The 20,614-nt window shown below is 44.0% G+C and overlaps 1 protein-coding gene across 2 annotated transcripts in view; it reads left to right on the plus strand.

Moving 5' to 3' along the window:
* The window catches only part of LOC130291147 (connector enhancer of kinase suppressor of ras 2-like), a 563,764-nt gene that overhangs the window by 450,152 nt on the left and 92,998 nt on the right, over positions 1 to 20,614 (plus strand). For both annotated transcript variants that reach the window (XM_056539606.1, XM_056539607.1), the window contains exons 12-13: positions 5,050 to 5,135; positions 9,827 to 10,075. In XM_056539606.1, the coding sequence (XP_056395581.1) occupies positions 5,050 to 5,135; positions 9,827 to 10,075 (335 nt within the window). The remainder of the gene's footprint in view (positions 1 to 5,049; positions 5,136 to 9,826; positions 10,076 to 20,614) is intronic.

Raw genomic sequence — 20,614 nt, forward strand, 5'->3', positions numbered from 1 at the left:
TAGCTCAGAGCTGACTTATTATCTTAGAGATTACTTTTGATCTCAGAGCTGACTTATTATCTCAGAGCTGACTTATTATCTCAAAGCTGACTTATTATCTCAGAGCTGACTTATCTGACCTGACTTATTATCTCAGACCTGACTTATTATCTCAGAGCTGACTTATTAGCTCAGAGCTGACTTATTATCTCAGAGGTGACTTATTATCTCAGAGCTGACTTATTAGCTCAGAGCTGACTTTAACTTAGAGATCACTTATTATCTCAGAGCTGACTTTTTATCTCAGAGCTGACTTATTATCTCAGAGGTGACTTATTATCTCAGAGCTGACTTATTATCTCAGAGGTGACTTATTATCTCAGAGCTGACTTATTATCTCAGACCTGACTTATTATCTCAGACCTGACTTATTACCTCAGAGCTCACTTATTACCTCAGAGCTCACTTATTACCTCAGAGCTTACTTATTACCTCAGAGCTCACTTATTATCTCAGAGGGGACTTCAGACCTCACAACATGACGTCATATATCAGAACTGACTTATTATAAGACATCAAATCCAATATCTGACTTATTACCTCAGAGCTCACTTATTATCTCAGAGCCGACTTATTATCTCAGAGATTACTTATTATCTCAGAGCTGACTTATTAGCTCAAAGCTGACTTATTAGCTCAGAGCTGACTTATTAGCTCAGAGCTGACTTATTAGCTCAGAGCTGACTTTAACTTAGAGATCACTTATTATCTCAGAGCTGACTTTTTATCTCAGAGCTGACTTTTTATCTTAGAGATTACTTATTATCTCAGATCTGACTTATTATCTCAGATCTGACTTATTATCTCAGAGCTGACTTATTATCTCAGAGCTGACTTATTATCTCAGAGCTCACTTTTTATCTCAGAGCTGACTTATTATCTCAGAATATGACATCACATCTGACGGCTGACTTATTGGCCCTCATTTACTATTCTAAACCTGACTTGTTTTGTCAGGTTTTTATTTTGTCGCATCTTTGTCTGCGCCATGTCGCAGACATCGTGCGCCAGTCTGCAACACGATGCAACATTTTTTCCCGACGGACCCGATGTGGATTCTCCCAAACCTGAAAAAGGGGCGTAACCCGACATTTCTGAGCTTTCCCACGTATTTATAAAGGTTTCCAACCCGAATTTGTTGAATTGTTGTGGATTTTTTCACGACAGCTCAGAGGAGTTGGAAACCAAAACCAACAAAACCCACGTGCGACAAACAGGATGCGACATAATAATAAATACCAGGGAAAAAAGCAGTCGGGTAAGAAAGCAAGATAGACTTACAACCCGATTTTCTAAGTAAATGAGGGCCATTGTCTCAGAATATGACATCACATCTGACGACTGACTTATTATCTCAGAATATGACATCACATCTGACAACTGACTTATTATCTCAGAATATGACATCACATCTGACGACTGACTTATTATCTCAGAATATGACATCACATCTGACAACTGACTTACTATCTCAGAATATGACATCACATCTGACGACCGACTTTTTGTCTCAGAATATGACATCACATCTGACAGCTGACTTATTTTCCCAGAATATGACATCACATCTGACGGCTGACTTATTATCTCAGAATATGACATCACATCTGACAACTGACTTATTGTCTCAGAATATGACCTCATATCTGACAACTGACTTATTATCTCAGAATATGACATCACATCTGACGGCGGACTTATTATCTCAGAATATGACATCACATCTGACAACTGACTTACTATCTCAGAATATGACATCACATCTGATGGCGGACTTATTATCTCAGAATATGACATCACATCTGACAACTGACTTACTATCTCAGAATATGACATCACATCTGACAACTGACTTATTGTCTCAGAATATGACATCACATCTGACGACTGACTTTTTGTCTCAGAATATGACATCACATCTGACAGCTGACTTATTGTCTCAGAACATAACATCACATCTGATGGCTGACTTATTGTCTCAGAATATGACATCACATCTGACGGCTGACTTATTGTCTCAGAATATGACATCACATCTGATGGCTGACTTATTGTCTCAGAATATGACATCACATCTGACAGCTGACTTACTATCTCAGAATATGACATCACATCTGACGGCTGACTTATTGTCTCAGAATATGACATCACATCTGACAACTGACTTATTGTCTCAGAATATGACATCACATCTGACGACTGACTTACTATCTCAGAATATGACATCACATCTGACAACTGACTTATTATCTCAGAATATGACATCACATCTGACAACTGACTTATTGTCTCAGAATATGACATCACATCTGACGACTGACTTACTATCTCAGAATATGACATCACATCTGACGGCTGACTTATTATCTTAGAATATGACATCACATCTGACAACTGACTTATTGTCTCAGAATATGACCTCACATCTGACGACTGACTTATTATCTCAGAATATGACATCACATCTGACGGCTGACTTATTGGCCCTCATTTACTATTCTAAACCCAACTTGTTTTGTCGGGGTTTTTTGGTGCATCTTTGTCTGTGCCATGTCGCAGACATCGTGCGCCAGTCTGCAACACGATGCAACATTTTTTCCCGACGGACCCGGTGTGGATTCTCCCAAACCCGAAAAAGGGGCGTTACCCGACATTTCTGAGCTTTCCCGTGTATTTATAAAGGTTTCCAACCCGAATTTGTTGAATTGTTGTGGATTTTTTCCAACAACTCAGAGGAGTTGGAAACCAAAACCAACAAAACCCACGTGCGACAAACAGGATGCGAAATAATAATAAATACCAGGGAAAAAAGCAACATAGACTTACAACCCGATTTTCTTAGTAAATGAGGGACAATGTCTCAGAATATTACATCACATCTGACAGCTGACTTATTATCTCTGAATATGACATCACATCTGACAACTGACTTATTATCTCAGAATATGACATAACATCTGACAGCTGACTTATTGTCTCAGAATATGACATCACATCTGACAACTGACTTATTATCTCAGAATATGACATAACATCTGACAGCTGACTTATTGTCTCAGAATATGACATCACATCTGACAACTGACTTATTATCTCAGAATATGACATAACATCTGACAGCTGACTTATTATCTCTGAATATGACATCACATCTGACAACTGACTTATTATCTCAGAATATGATATCTCACAACTGACTTATTATCTCAGAATATGACATAACATCTGAAAGCTGACTTATTATCTCTGAATATGACATCACATCTGACAACTGACTTATTATCTCTGAATATGACATCACATCTGACAACTGACTTATTATCTCAGAATATGACATAACATCTGACAGCTGACTTATTATCTCTGAATATGACATCACATCTGACAACTGACTTATTATCTCAGAATATGATATCTCACAACTGACTTATTATCTCAGAATATGACATAACATCTGAAAGCTGACTTATTATCTCTGAATATGACATCACATCTGACAACTGACTTATTATCTCTGAATATGACATCACATCTGACAACTGACTTATTATCTCTGAATATGATATCTCACAACTGACTTATCTCAGAATGTATCTCACAACTGACTTATTATCTCGATATATGACATTATATATTAGAGCGGCATTTACACCCAATTTATAATTTCATATCCTGACATCATACCCCACAGCTGTTATATATTTCCTCAGAGCCGACTTCTCATCCTGGAATCTGACATCTAGAGCTGAGTAATAATATGACCTCACCTCTCAGCGCTGACTTATTACCTCAGACCTCATTCTATTCCTATCTAGATCTCATATTGTCCCTATGAGTTCAGCCCCTTCTGTACAGACTGCTATGAGGCACCATTTCCCGACGTGCTTCTTTACCTCAGACCTTGATGTTCCTTGGAGTTGACACCTTGAGCTGAACTGACAGCGCCCCCTACTGAGTCTGCTGCACTCTACCATCATTGCCCGCCATCACAGTCGGATCTCCTCAATGGGGGGGTCTCTGTGTCATGAGTTACATTCTTTGAATCCAGTGTTTTCCAAACAGCGGGCCTCCAGCTGTTGCAAAACTACAATTTCCAGCATGCCCGGACAGCCAACGGCTGTCCGGGCATGCTGGAAATTGTAGTTTTGCAACAGCTGGAGTTGCATTGTTTGGAAAACACTGTTTTATTCCATCTGGGTTTGAGCTGTGACAGATCAGTCACATGACCGACACCAGTAGTGCTTAAAGGGGTACTCCGGTGGAATACAATTTTTATTCCTTTTCTTTTTTTTTTTTTTCAAAATCAACTGGTGCCAGAAAGTTAAAACCGATTTGTCAATTACTTCTATATAAAAAAAAATCTTAATCCTTCCAGTACTTATCAGCTGCTGTATGCTCCACAGGAAATTGTGTAGTTTTTTCCAGTCTGACCACAGTGCTCTCTGCTGACACCTCTGTCCATGTCAGGAACTGTCCGGAGCAGGAGAGGTTTGCTCTAGTGATTTTCTCCTACTCTGGACAGTTCCTGATACGGGCATCAGGTGTCAGCAGAGAGCACTGTGGTCAGACTGGAAAGAACTACACAACTTCGTCTGGAGCATACAGCAGCTTATAAGTACTGGAAGGGTTAAGCTTTTTATATAGAAGTAATTTACAAATCTGTAGAACTTTCCGGCCACTGGTTGATTTGAAATAAATAAATAAATAAATGAAATGTATCCCTTTAAACCTCACCTTTAATAAACGAGTTAAAAAAAAACATTATTTTTCTGTTCCAATTCATAGACAAATGGTTCCGCTATTGCTATTTGCGCAATTCTAGTTGTGACTGTTCAACCCGTGAAATTTCTGCCGCGTGTGCGGAATGATAGTTGCGATCCCCTGTGGCGTCTCCTGAGTCGTCCGGGTATTATTTAAGGATTTATTTTCCGCACATTTCATGGCGAACGATACCCCTCCCCCCTTTCTTCTGTGTATAATAATAATAATAGCTTCTTCTTCTCCCCGCAGGGGACCTGAGGCCGGTGTCGATGCCGACAGAATACAACTGGATCGGGGAACCCAAGGAGCCCAATATGTATAAGAGAGGGAGCAGAGGTGAGGGTCAGGTCCTCGACATAGTCCACAGGAAGAATATGGGACATAGTCACTGCACGCATAGGACTGCACGTATAGGACTGCACATATGGGACTACACATATGGGACTGCACATATAGTACTCTACATATAGGACTGCACATATGGGACTGCACATATAGGATTGCACATATAGGACTGCACATATAGGATTGCACATATGGGACTGCACGTATAGAACTGCACGTATAGAACTGCACGTATAGGACTGCACATATAGGACTGCACATATAGGACTGCACGTATGGGACTGCACATATAGGACTGCACGTATAGGACTGCACGTATAGGACTGCACGTATAGGACTGCACGTATAGGACTGCACGTATAGGACTGCACGTATAGGACTGTACGTATGGGACTGTACGTATGGGACTGCACGTATAGGACTGCACATATAGGACTGCACATATAGGACTGCACATATAGGACTGCACGTATAGGACTGCACATATGGGACTGCACATATAGTACTCTACATATAGGACTGCACATATAGGACTGCACGTATAGGACTGCACGTATAGGACTGCACGTATAGGACTCCACGTATGGGACTCCACGTATGGGACTCCACGTATAGGACTGCACGTATAAGACTGCACATATAGGACTGCACATATGGGACTGCACATATAGTACTCTACATATAGGACTGCACATATGGGACTGCACGTATAGAACTGCACATATAGGACTGCACATATAGGACTGCACATATAGGACTGCACATATGGGACTGCACGTATAGAACTGCACGTATAGGGCTGCACGTATAGGACTGCACATATAGGACTGCACATATAGGACTGCACTTATATAGGACTGCACGTATAGGACTGCACATATAGGACTGCACATATAGGACTGCACATATAGGACTGCACGTATAGGACTGCACGTATAGGCCTGCACGTATAGGACTGCACGTATAGGACTGCACATATAGGACTGCACATATGGGACTGCACGTATAGAACTGTACGTATAGGACTGCACGTATAGGACTGCACATATAGGACTGCACATATAGGACTGCACTTATATAGGACTGCACGTATAGGACTGCACATATAGGACTGCACATATAGGACTGCACGTATAGGACTGCACGTATAGGCCTGCATGTATAGGACTGCACATATAAGACTGTACATATAGGACTGCACGTATAGGCCTGCACGTATAGGACTGCACATATAGGACTGCACATATGGGACTGCACGTATAGGACTGCATGTATAGGACTGCACGTATAGGACTGCACGTATAGGACTGCACATATAGGACTGCACATATGGGACTGCACGTATAGAACTGCACGTATGGGGCTGCACGTATAGGACTGCACGTATAAGACTGTACATATGGGACTGCACGTATGGGACTGCACATATAGTACTGCACATATAGGACTGCACATATGGGACTGCACGTATAGAACTGCACGTATAGGACTGCACATATAAGACTGTACATATGGGACTGCACATTTAGGACTGCACATATAGGACTGCACATTTAGGACTGCACATTTAGGACTGCACATATAAGACTGTACATAAAGGACTGTACATATAGGACTGCACATACTGGACTGCACGTATAGAACTGCACGTATAGAACTGCACATATAGGACTGCACATATAGGGCTGCACATATAAGACTGCACATATAGGACTGCGCATATAGGACTGCACATATGGGACTGCGCATATGGGGCTGCACGTATAGGGCTGCACATATAGTACTGCACATATAGGACTGCACATATAGGACTGCACATATAGGACTGCACATATAGGACTGCGCATATAGGACTGCACATAAAGGACTGCACATACTGGACTGTACGTATAGGACTGTACGTATAGGACTGTACGTATAGGACTGTACCTATAGGACTGCACGTATAGGACTGCACGTATAGGACTGCACGTATAGGACTGCACGTATGGGACTCCACATATGGGACTCCACGTATAGGACTGCACATATAAGACTGCACGTATAGGACTGCACATATAGGACTGCACATATAGGACTGCACATATAGGACTGCACATAAAGGACTTCACGTATAGAACTGCACATGTAGGACTGCACATACTGGACTGCACATACTGGACTGCACATACTGGACTGCACATACTGGACTGCACATATAGGACTGTACGTATAGGACTGTACGTATAGGACTGCACTTATGGGACTGCACATATGGGACTGCACATATGGGACTGCAAATATGGGACTCCACATATGGGACTCCACGTATAGGACTGCACATAAAGGACTTCACGTATAGAACTGCACATGTAGGACTGCACATGTAGGACTGCACATACTGGACTGCACATACTGGACTGCACGTGTAGGACTGCGCGTGTAGGACTGCGCGTGTAGGACTGCGCGTGTAGGACTGCACATGTAGGACTGCACATGTAGGACTGCACATATAGGATATTAATGGCCAGTCCAGTGGGTAAAGGGTGAGGGGGGGTGTCAGTTGAGTAGCATGCATTGTTTTTATTTTGCGCTGTAACTTGCACCAAAGTTATCATGTAACTTCATATGCGCTCTTATCATATTGTCTGCGCTGGCTTCCTAGCTTTTTGGGAGGGGCGTGGCTTGCAGCTTTGCCGGATAGCGTGGCGAATTTATAATTTTTAAGAAAAAAAATTAATACATTTTTTGTGTAAATGGACTTTAGCGACCGGCTGGCACGTGAATGTGCAACAGTTTTTTACCGTTTTTATTCTATTAATTAATTTTTTTTATTTTTTGCACTATCCTGGAGCCGACTGTAATTTCCACAAATTTGCAAAGTGACGTGCGTAAAATGATGAAATCTGCGTGGAGTCCGCACTGCGCATCACATTTAGCTGAAAGGGTTTATTTTATTTTTTATTTATTTATTTTTTTGCAGTATTGTCCCCCACCCTGGCTAAGTGTCTGTTGATTGGTTGGACTTGTAGTTTTCTCACAGTTCTTTTGAATATATTTTTGTATTTGAGGCCACTTCCTGTGTTTACTGTGTGGGGGCACACGGCTTTGTGGTTGACCTTGTGGCAGGTCACAGGCTGAGAGATACATAGAAGCAGAGTCCTCCAGCAGCACAGAGTATGTCAGGAGAGGAGTGTGCTGATCATGTGGGAGGTCACAGGGTAAGAGTTACATAGTATGTGAAGCAGAGTCCCAGCAGCACAGAGTATATCAGGAGAGAACCATATTGGCCTTGTAGGTGGATATACACAACAGTTGTCAGCAGCACAGAGTATATCAGGAGAGAACCATATTGACCTGGTAGGTGGTTATACACAACAGTTCTCAGCAGCACAGAGTATATCAGGAGAGAACCATATTGACCTAGTAGGTGGTTATACACAACAGTTGTCAGCAGCACAGAGTATTTCAGGAGAGAACCATATTGACCTAGTAGGTGGTTATACACAACAGTTCTCAGCAGCACAGAGTATTTCAGGAGAGAACCATATTGACCTAGTAGGATGTTATACACAACAGTCCTCAGCAGCACAGAGTATATCAGGAGAGAACCATATTGACCTTGTAGGTGGTTATACACAACAGTCCTCAGCAGCACAGAGTATATCAGGAGAGAACCATATTGACCTAGTAGGATGTTATACACAACAGTCCTCAGCAGCACAGAGTATATCAGGAGAGAACCATATTGACCTAGTAGGTGGTTATACACAACAGTTCTCAGCAGCACAGAGTATATCAGGAGAGAACCATATTGACTTTATAGGTGGTTATACACAACAGTTCTCAGCAGCACAGAGTATTTCAGGAGAGAACCATATTGACCTTGTAGGTGGTTATACACAACAGTCCTCAGCAGCACAGAGTATATCAGGAGAGAACCATATTGACCTTGTAGGTTGTTATACACAACAGTCCTCAGCAGCACAGAGTATATCAGGAGAGAACCATATTGACCTAGTAGGTGGTTATACACAACAGTTCTCAGCAGCACAGAGTATATCAGGAGAGAACCATATTGACCTGGTAGGTGGTTATACACAACAGTTCTCAGCAGCACAGAGTATATCAGGAGAGAACCATATTGACCTGGTAGGTGGTTATACACAACAGTTCTCAGCAGCACAGAGTATATCAGGAGAGAACCATATTGACCTAGTAGGTGGTTATACACAACAGTTCTCAGCAGCACAGAGTATATCAGGAGAGAACCATATTGACCTTGTAGGTTGTTATATACAACAGTCCTCAGCAGCACAGAGTATATCAGGAGAGAACCATATTGACCTGGTAGGTGGTTATACACAACAGTTCTCAGCAGCACAGAGTATATCAGGAGAGAACCATATTGACCTTGTAGGTGGTTATACACAACAGTTGTCAGCAGCACAGAGTATATCAGAAGAGAACCATATTGACCTTGTAGGTGGTTATACACAACAGTTCTCAGCAGCACAGAGTAGTTCAGGACTTTGAGGTTGGGGGGTCCTGGAGCAGTAGGTCGGTTGTTTCCGTGGTTAGGTAGGATGTCACACGTCACACGTGAGATCTTCTCAGGCAGTAAACAGTTCGGAGCCCACACACCCCGGATGCTGCCTTCTGCTTACCTTTCATTTTTCTGTCTCTTCCTTCCATCTCTACTGACTCTGAGAATTCTCTGCTGCGATACCTGAGCGATGACAAGATCCTGGTGATACAAGAAGAGCCGGTCACCCAGAAAGACAACAAGAGGGACACCGGGCGCCACTCCAGGAAAAAAGGCAAAAACCCCGGCAGCCCCAGTTACCCCATCAGCCCTTCAATGTTAACCTCATCGGGGAGGCTGGACCCCGCACAACAAGATGCCCTGACCTTCTCCCTTGCCGAAAGTAACACAGTGCCCCTGTACCATGTGAGTACCGCTATGTCATTACAGCAGTGTGATGTGGATGATGAGGAGGAAGATTATTGTAATAAGGAGGATTATTATTGTGATGAGGAGGAGGAGGAGAGAGAGGAGGATGATGAGGAGGAAGAGAGCAAGGAGGATGATGAGGAGAAGGAGAATGAGGAGGAGGAGAACATGGAGGAGGAGGAGAATGAGGAGGAGGAGAGCGAGGAGGAGAATGAGGAGGATGATGAGGAGGAGGAGGATGAGGAGGAGGATGATAATGAGGAGGATGATGATGAGGAGGATCAGAAGGAGAACAAGGAGGAGGAGGAGGATGAGGAGGAGAACAAGGAGGAGGAAGAGGATTATTATGATGAGGAGGATGATTATTGTGATGAGGAGAATGATTATTGTAATGAGGAGAATGATTATTGTGATGAGGATGATGAGGAGAACAAGCAGGATGATGAGGAGGATAATGACGAGGAGAACAAGCAGAATAATGAGGAGGATGATGGGGAGGATGATGAGGAGGAGAATGAGGATGTTGATGAGCAGGAGGATAATGAGGAGGATGATGAGGAAGAGAACAAGCAGGATGATGAGGAGGATAATGATGAGGAGAACAAGCAGAATAATGAGTAGGATGATGATGAGGAGGAGAATGAGGATGATGATGAGCAGGAGGATAATGAGGAGAACAAGGATGATGAGGAAGAGAACAAGGAGGAGTACGAGGAAAAGGAGAATGAGGAGGATGATGAGGAGTATGAGGATGATGAGGAGGAGAATGAGGAGGATGATGATGAGGAGGAGAATGAGGATGATGAGGAGGAGAATGAGGAGGATAATAAAGAGGAGAATGAGCAGAATAATGAGGAGTATGAGGATGATGAGGAGGAGGAGGATTAGGAGGATGATGAGGAGGAGAATGAGGAGGATAATAAAGAGGAGAATGAGGAGAATAATGAGGAGGAGAATGAGGAGGATGATAAGGAGGATTATGATGAGGAGGAGGATGATAAGGAGGAGGATGAGGAGGAGAAGAACAAGGTTGATGATGATGAGGAGGAGGAGGAGGAGAATGAGGAGGATGATAAGGAGAATTGTGTTGAGAAGAATGATGATGAGGAGGATGAGAAGAACAAGGTTGATGATGATGAGGAGGAGGATGATGAGGAGGAGAACAAGGAGGAGGAAGAGGATTATTATGATGAGGATGATGATTATTGTGATGAGGATGACGAGGAGGATGATGATGAGGAGGAGGAGGACAATGATGATGAGAACAAGCAGGATGATGAGGAGGATAAATAGGAGGATGAAGAGGAGGAGAATGAGGATGATTATGAGGAAAATTAGGAGGAGGATGAGCAGGAGAATGAGGAGGAGGAGGAAGAGAACAAGGAGGAGGTTGAGGAAAAGGAGAATGAGGAGGATGATGATGAGGAGAACAAGGAGGAGGTTGAGGAAAAGGAGAATGAGGAGGAGAACAAGGAGGAAGATGAGGAAGAGAACAAGGAGGATGAGGAGGAGGAGAACAAGGATGAGGAGGAGTATGAGGATGATATTGAGCAAGAGAATGAGGAGGATGATGATGAGGAGAATGAGGAGCATGATGAGAAGAACAAGGATGATGAGGAGGAGAAAAAGGAGGAGAAGGAGGAAGAGAAAAAGGAGGAGGATAATGAGGAGGAGAATGAGGAGGAGGATGATAAGGAGGAGAATGAGGATGATGATGAGGAGGAGGAGGATGATTATTGGGATGAGGATGATGGTTATTGGGATGAGTATGATGAGGAGGACGATGATGATGAGGAGAACAAGCAGGATGATGAGGAGGAGAATGAGGATGATGAGGAGGAGGATGATTATGAGGAAAATTAGGAGGAGGATGAGCAGGAGAATGAGGAGGAGGATGAGGAGGAAGAGAACAAGGAGGAGGATGAGGAAAAGGAGAATGAGGAGGATGAGGGAGAGGAGAACAAGGAGGAGGTTGAGGAAAAGGAGAATGAGGAGGAGAACAAGGAGGAAGATGAGGAAGAGAACAAGGATGAGGAGGAGTATGAGGATGATGTTGAGCAGGAAAATGAGGAGGAGGATGAGGAGGAGAATGAGGAGCATGATGAGAAGAAGAACAAGGATGATGAGGAGGAGAAAAAGGAGGAAGAGAACAAGGAGGAGGATAATGAGGAGGATGATAAGGAGGAGAATGAGGATGATGATGATGAGGAGGAGAATGATGATTATAGGGATGAGGATGATGGTTATTGGGATGAGGAGGATGATTATTGGTATGAGGAGGATGATTATTGTGATGATGAGGAGGAGGAGAACAAGGAGGATGAGAAGAACGAGGAGGAGGATGATTATTATGATGAGGATGAGGATTATTATGAGGAGGATGATTATTATTATGAGGAGGATGATTATTGTGATGAGGAGGATGAGGAGAACAAGCAGGATGATGAGGAGAATGAGGAGGAGAATGAGGATGAGGAAAATTATGATGATAAGGAGGAGAATGATGATGAGGAGGATAATGAGAAGAACAAGGAGGAGGATGAGGACAAGGAGGAGAATGAGGAGGAGGATAAGGAGGATGATTATTATGTTAACAAGGAGGATGGAGATGATGAAGAGCAGGAGAATGATTATTATGATGAAGAGGAGTAGAATGATGATTATTATGATGACAAGGAGGATGAAGATGATGATGATGAGGAGCAGGATGATTATTTTGATGATTGGCATGATGATAAGGATGATAAATAGGATGATTATTATGATGATGGGGATTAGGATGATGAAGCTCATCCTCTCTTTCTTCTTCCTCCACCTCTTCTCCAATGGTTTCCATTTTCTTCTTATACATTCATAATAATCTGAAGCTTCAGTCCGGTTATTAAAGCTGTGTTCACACATTACACATCATAGCGTTTTTTTGTTTGTTTGTTTGTTTATTTTTTTATTTTTTATTTTTTACTGCATGTGCACAAAATTGCTGCAAAAGTCAGAATTTTTTTAATCTGCAGCAAAAAAAACAAACTAAAAAAAAAACTCAATATAAGTGCAACCTGTGAACTCGGCCTAAAACCTCTGGTAGAAACATCAGGTTGTTTTGGTGCAAGAGTCAATTCTTTGTTTTCCATATTTATCTATTTGTGTCATGTGACCAAAATGTCAGCAACAAATCTGTTACGTTGTATCCCTGAGATCGGTCTCCACAGCCCCTCTGCTTGGTGATGTATACAGGGGAATCATGACTACTCCATATATCGGGAGGAGCACAGATTGTTTTAGTAGTGTCTCCAAACCAGCGTGCCTCCAGCTGTTGCAAAGCTACAACTCCCAGCATGGCTGACCTGACTATTCTTTTGCCTGTTGTCCTGTACCTTGTAGTCCTCCTGGTTCTGACCTTGGCTTACCTGACCCTGTTTGTTTGTCTGTTTGTATTCCTTACTGTCTTCCTGGTTTTGTTTCCTGGCCCTTTTCATGTATAGCAGTGTTTCCCATCCAGTGTCCCTCCAGCTGTTGCAGAACTACAACTCCCAGCATGGCTGACCTGACTATTCCTTTGCCTGTCGTCCTGTACCTTGTAGTCCTCCTGGTTCTGACCTTGTCTTGCCTGACCCCAATTATTTGTCTGTTTGTATTTCTTGCTGTTTTCCTGGTTTTGTTCCCTTATCGTGTATAGCAGGATTTTTCCCATGCAGTGTGCCTCAAGCTGTTGCAAAACTACAACTCCCAGCATGCCCGGACAGCCGCAGGCTGTCCGGGCATGCTGGGAGTTGTAGTTTTGCAACAGTTGGAGACACTCTGATTGAGAAACACTGGAATATAGGAACAATATCAGGTCCAGTAACAGAATAAAGTTTTCAGAGCTTTTACAGGATTACGAAAACTTTGCTGATTTCTTCCAGAAACAGTGCCACTCTTTTCCTCAGTTTGTGTTTGGTATTGCAGCTCAGTTCCATTGGAGTATATAGCGCACACAGCAGCTACGTTTTTCGAACCCATTGAATTGTGTGGTGAGCCACTGGGGTGCGATGTGAGGTGTAGGGGCAGATGGTTTTGCCCAGGGGTAGATGGCATTAACCCCTAAGTGTTCGTGACGCCAGGGCGTGGTTTTCCTATGTAACCACCCGCCGGTAATCCCGTTACTCCTTGGTTAGGGGTTAATAATAGTCCAAGGTTAAGGTTATTGGTAGCTTTTACTGAGGTAGACAGATGGTAACAGTCTTTACAGCTAGGCCGGGATCCCAGAGAGATGACCGTTAACACAGGGGACCTCGCAGCTTGCTGGGACTTGCAGTGACTTTGCCAGACTTTAGGACAGCAACGCTGACTATAATAGACGTGACAAGACTGAAGATAGTGACAGCAGACAGAGATGACCCGACTTACTGACTTGTGGCTGTAATTTAGGCTTGAGGCCTCCAGATGTGCTGGACACTGACCCTGAGATGTCTGCACTGGACTTGACCTCAGCAGAAGTGAAACACAAGAGAGAGATTGTAGTACCTCCCCCTTTTATGAAGGGGGCGGGGCAAGGAGCCCATAGGCTAGCTGCGGGTCATCTGGTCATCTGGTGCTCTCTGGGTAACAAAACATGTGACTTTAACATGTGACAACTATTATCATATCAAAGGTCCTTTACACCTTATATACACTTTATGGGGGAACACTGCAGGAGAGCCCTGAGGACGTACAGGGACTCAACCTTATAGGACTGTAGGATGATGTCCCATACTGGGACATCGCACTTGTATACTGAAGAGTTCTGCCACTTTGTGTCTCATAGATTCGGGACTCTTATAGTGCAGATTGTAATCTGGCGGCACATTATCACTTCTTACTCCCGCCAGTCTATTTCCTGCACTATATACCTCTGTACTGTGCGGTCTCTTGCTGTTCCCCACCCCCCCGGCACCCCACATAAAACTGAAGTGAAACTTCACATGTAGGTAACAGAGAGAGAAAGATCTATCACAGGATGACTTCAAAGTCCCCAGCGACAGCAGAGACCGAAGTGGTGGAATCTACCTGCAGATCGTAGACGTCAGGGAAAGATCAGCGACAATGACACGAAGGCAGCCGCGAGCAGGGAGACGACGCATCTGTCTGTATATAACCAATGGTGACACAATACAGGGGGATAATAATGAGAGGGGGAGTTATTGTTCACCATCTGCAACAAGACACTCTCCTGAGGAGTATGGAGGAGACAGAGAGGGATCTGGAGGAGGACAGAGGAGTCTGGAGGAGGAGGACAGAGGAGTCTGGAGGAGGACAGAGGAGTCTGGAGGAGAAGGACAGAGGAGTCTGGAGGAGGAGGACAGAGGAGTCTGGAGGAGAAGGACAGAGGAGTCTGGAGGAGGAGGACAGAGGAGTCTGGAGGAGGAGGACAGAGGAGTCTGGAGGAGAAGGACAGAGGAGTCTGGAGGAGAAGGACAGAGGAGTCTGGAGGAGGAGGACAGAGGAGTCTGGAGGAGAAGGACAGAGGAGTCTGGAGGAGGAGGACAGAGGAGTCTGGAGGAGACAGAGAGGGATCTGGAGGAGGACAGAGGAGTCTGGAGGAGGTGGACAGAGGAGTCTGGAGGAGGAGGACAGAGGAGTCTGGAGGAGGAGGACAGAGGAGTCTGGAGGAGGACAGTACTTCCAGTACTCATTAGCTGCTGAATACTACAGAGAAATTTATTTTCTTTTTGGAACACAGCTCTCTGCTGACATCTCTGTCCATTTTAAGAACCGTCCAGAGCAGAAGAAAATCCCCATAGAAAACATATGCTGCTCTGGACAGTTCCTAAAATGGACAGCAATGTCAGCAGAGAGCTCTGTGTTCCAAAAAGAAAAGAATTTCCTCTGTAGTATTCAGCAGCTAATAAGTACTGGAAGGTTTAAGATTTTTAAATAGAAGTAATTTACAAATCTGTTTAACTTTCTGGAGCCAGCTGATTTAAAGGGGTACTCCGGTGGAAAACTTATATATATGGCTCCAGAAAGTTAAACAGATTTGTAAATTACTTATATTTAAAAATCTTAAACCTTCCAGTACTTATTAGCTGCTGAATACTACAGAGGAAATTATTTTCTTTTTGGAACACAGAGCTCTCTGCTGACATCACGAGCACAGTGCTCTCTGCTGACCTCTCTGTCCATTTTAGGAACTGTCCAGAGCAGCATATGTTTGCTATGGGGATTTTCTCCTAATCTGGACAGTTCTTAAAATGGACAGAGATGTCAGCAGAGAGCACAAAAAGAAAATAATTTCATCTGTAGTATTCAGCAGCTAATAAGTACTGGAAGTAAATTACAAATCTGTTTAACTTTCTGGCACCAGTTGATTAAAAAAAAAAAAGTTTTCCACCGGAGTACCCCTTTAAAAAAAAAAAAAAACTTTTTCCACTGGAGTACCCCTTTAAGGTGCTAGTGTCGGAGTTACATGCCCAACTGCTCAGACAACACTCTGGAAACCCATGCAGAATGCCAGGGCACTTAGCTCTCCGTTTGCTGACACCGTAGTGTCTGACAATACATATAGTGCTGTTCTCCCTCACAGCTGAGGGTTTGTTACAAGGTATCAGTTTATAAAATTCCACGTGAGCCAAACATGGCGGCAGCATAAATCTTTCTCCAGTTTCCAGACTGATAGCTCTTACCCAGTGCCCGTACATAAGTAACCCTGAGACATTTCCCAACCAGAGTGCCTCCAGCTGTTGCAAAACTACAACTCCCAGCATGCTCAGACAGCCGTTGGCTGTCCGGGCATGCTGGGAGCTGTAGTTTTGCAACAGCTGGAGGCACTTTGGTTGGGAAGCAGTGCTATAGCGGAACGTTGATGAAGCTTTTCCCGGTCATTGTCCTTTAGGTTTCCAGGCTCCTGATAATCATCCTGTCTGGGGGCCCCAGGGTCCGGGAGGTTGTGGCCCTTGAATGTGCGCACACGTTATCTCCTCCTATATGATGACTTCTCCTCCACCCGGTGTCTGCCGAGCTCACAGTCATACGCCAGGACCTCGTCCTGCTGCTCCCCGCGCGCTTTTCCCCTTCGTGCCGCGCAGCTGATCACAGACACACGAAAAGTCCAATCTGTCACAATGGATGCCAGTCCTCATCTGCTCAGCGCCGGGCGCCAAACTCCCCCCCCCCCCCCCCCCCCCGGCTGCCTCCCTGCGCCGCCGTCCGGTGAGATAGATCCGTCCTGACAGGTTTTATGCGGCAGTAAAACAGCCATTAATGAAACTATAATCATCGGAGCTTCACCGCCCGGGACACGAAAAAATACCAGGAAAAAAAAAAAAGGCGATTTCTGCTCCTTGGAAACCTCGCAGTCCTGAGCGCGCAGTGTGATGCGGCCTGCGGCAATGTCAGCCGCTCTGAATCACGACCTTGTTCGGAGACGACAATGACTTCATTCTGTGCCGAGGGAAAACTTTTTATGGTGGGAAAGAAAAAAAAAACAAAACAAAAAAAAAAAAAACAGATCTTTAAGTGTCACAGGAGGTGACATGATACAATGTAACAAAATGACGCTGATGTATCCTGCCCTGTGCGCCCGCCCGGTCTGCTGGTGCACATTTGGGATTTCGGCCGTCCATGCGTATTTCACTGGCAGGAGCGCCTTTTTGTGCCCGATGTGTCAGTCTACGTGTTTTAGGCGCAAATTCACAGATGGTGCCAGAAAGTTAAACAGATTTGTAAATATAATTTTTGTAATGATACCAAGAATATCCAGTTTCTAGGATTACAGCGCATACACCAAATGGATAGCGGATTGGATAGAATTACCAGGTACCTGGATTTACGGACAAATGTGTGATATCCCAGTACGGGTTATAGTCCCGTACAGTACTTGGGTCCTGTCAGGTGGAGTCCCTCTGTGTCCTGGGGGAACCTCCGGAAGCATCTCCCCCATAGTGTTATATGTATTATGTATAAAGGACCTTTGAGGACCTTTTGAGTTAGTCACATGATAATGTGGTCACATGTTCAATTCACATGTTTGTTACCCAGAGAGCACCTGCTAATCAGGTGACCTGCAACTTGACCTATGGGCTTCTTGCTCGGTCCCCCTTTATAAGAGGGGAGGTACTACTGTGGTGTCCTGGTACAGGACCTTGTCCTGTCCCTGTCTTTAGTCCCCTCAGTTAGAGCCATTCTACAGGGCTCTTCTGCAGGGTTTACCCTTTACTCGCCTTGCATAATGCATTAAAGATATAATGTATATTGGTCAATATGTATACAATTATGTACAAGGTTGTATAGTATAGTGTATAGGACCTTCTGGGGTCATGTGATTCTGTCATGTGATGTACCCAGAGTTCTCTGGGTTCAGGACCTCCAGGCTTGACAACCAATGGGATTAGTCCAGCCTCCTTAGTATATAAGAGGCTGTAGTCTGTAAATTCGCTCTCTTAGTTTCGGACTATCAAGCAATCAGGATATGTCAATTTATCTCACCTAGACCAAAGCCTAAAGAACCAGCAGCCACCAAAACCGTAAGTTATCAAGCTCTATCTACAAATTTCTAGTTACTACCATTCAACTCAAATCCTATAATTAGTAGCACAGTGGCCTGCTTACATCTCAAGACTACTAGTCCCAGCAAAGCCTGTGAGGAACCTGCATCCCGGTTACCTCAGGAGAAACTGTATATTTGTAAAGACTGTTTGCTCAAGAGGTTAAGTAAAAGTTCCAGTTATCTCATAAATCCTGCTGTGGACATTCCATTTATTCCCTGCAGTTTTTGGGCCGGTTGGCAGCAGGACCTTCTTTACTAAGCAAACCTCACCCTGGCGTCACGACAAACCAAGAGTTAATACCACCAGACCCTGTAGCATCATTGCCTCACCCCAGACACCACACTACAAATCACTCTCTTAGAGCCTGAGGTCAAGTCCAGTCCAGACGTCTCAGAACCAGTGTCCAGCACATCTGGAGGCCTCAAGCCTAAATTACAGCCACATGTCAGTAAGTCGGTTCATCTCTGTCTGCTGTCACTATCTTCAGTCCTGTCACGTCTATTATAGGTAGCGTGGCTGTCCTAAAGTCTGTCAAGTCACTGCAAGTCCCAGCAAGCTGCGAGGTCCCCGGTGTTATTGGTCACCTCTCTGGGATCCTGGCCTAGCTGTAAAGACTGTTACCATCTGTCTACCTCAGTAAAGCTTAACCCTAACCTGGCCTTGGACTATTATTACCGTGCCTAACCTATGGATAGCATTTACTACTGTTTGGGTGGTTACTTAGGAAAAACACGCCCTGGTGTCATGAACATTTAGGGGTTAAAGGGGTTCTCCGGTGCTTAAACATCTTATCCCCTATCCAAAGGATAGGGGATAAGATGCCTGATCGCGGGAGTCCCGCCGCCGCCCGGGATCATGCACGCGGCACCCCGTTTGTAATCAGTCCCCGGAGGGGATAAGATGTTTAAGCACCGGAGTACCCCTTTAATAACATCTGCCCCATAAACCTCATCGCACCCCCCATGGCACACCACAAATGCAACTGGTATCTTAGGTCTAAATGACCACAATGATCCGTCCTCATTTTTGTAAAATTGTTTATTCATGTATTTCTATTACAGGATGTATTTTCCACACATTTGTTATGCATACACACGTGGGTTTAATTAAAGGGGTACTCCACTGGGAAAAAAAAATGTGTTTAAATCAACTGGTGCCAGAAAGTTAAACATATTTGTAAAAGACTTCTATTAAAAAAAAAATCTTAACCCTTCCAGTACTTATCAGCTGCTGTGTGCTCCACAGGAAGTTCTTTTCTTTTTGAATTTCCTTTCTGTCTGACCACAGTGCTCTCTGCTGACAAATGTTTTCCAGTGGAGTACCCCTTTAAGTGTTGGAGACATCTGGCGCTCAATGGGTTAAATAGTGTGTTCCCCTTTACCCATACTATTTTGAGAAAGCGTTCTTGCTAAAGTGAAACTGTTGGTATAGTGTGTTCCTCTCTGCATGAGACCTGCTGTAAGGCAATAAAGAAGCGGTTTTAATTGCCGCCTGCTAATTTCTTATCCTCATTTCACTGTTTTGGGCGGGCACCGGATTACTACCGTGGAGAGGAGGTTTCCACTAGTCCCCAAGCCATATCCCATTGCTCAGGAAGGTCGGAGGGGTGCATGCATTTTTCCTTATTTGCTATATTTGTAAATAACTTCTATAGAAAAATCTTAATCCTTCCAGTACTTATCAGCTGCTGTATGCTCCACAGGAAGTTGTGTAGTTCTTTACAGTCTGACCATAGTGCTCTCTGCTGACACCTCTGTCCATGTCAGGAACTGTCCAGAACAGGAGCAAATTCCCATAGTAAACCTCTTCTGCTCTGGACAGTTCCTGACATGGACAGAGGTGGCAGCAGAGAGCACTGTGGTCAGACTGGAAAGAACGACACAACTTCCTCTGGAGCATACAACAGCTGATAAGTACTGGAAGAATTAAGATTTTTTGTTTAGAAGTACTTAACAAATCTGTTTAACTTTGTGGCACTAGTTGATTTGAAGCTGATTGGGACCCCGTGATTTCACAGTGGGGGTCCTGCTCAGCA

Source organism: Hyla sarda, chromosome 9 (assembly GCF_029499605.1).
Source record: "Hyla sarda isolate aHylSar1 chromosome 9, aHylSar1.hap1, whole genome shotgun sequence".
NCBI lineage: Eukaryota > Metazoa > Chordata > Amphibia > Anura > Hylidae > Hyla > Hyla sarda.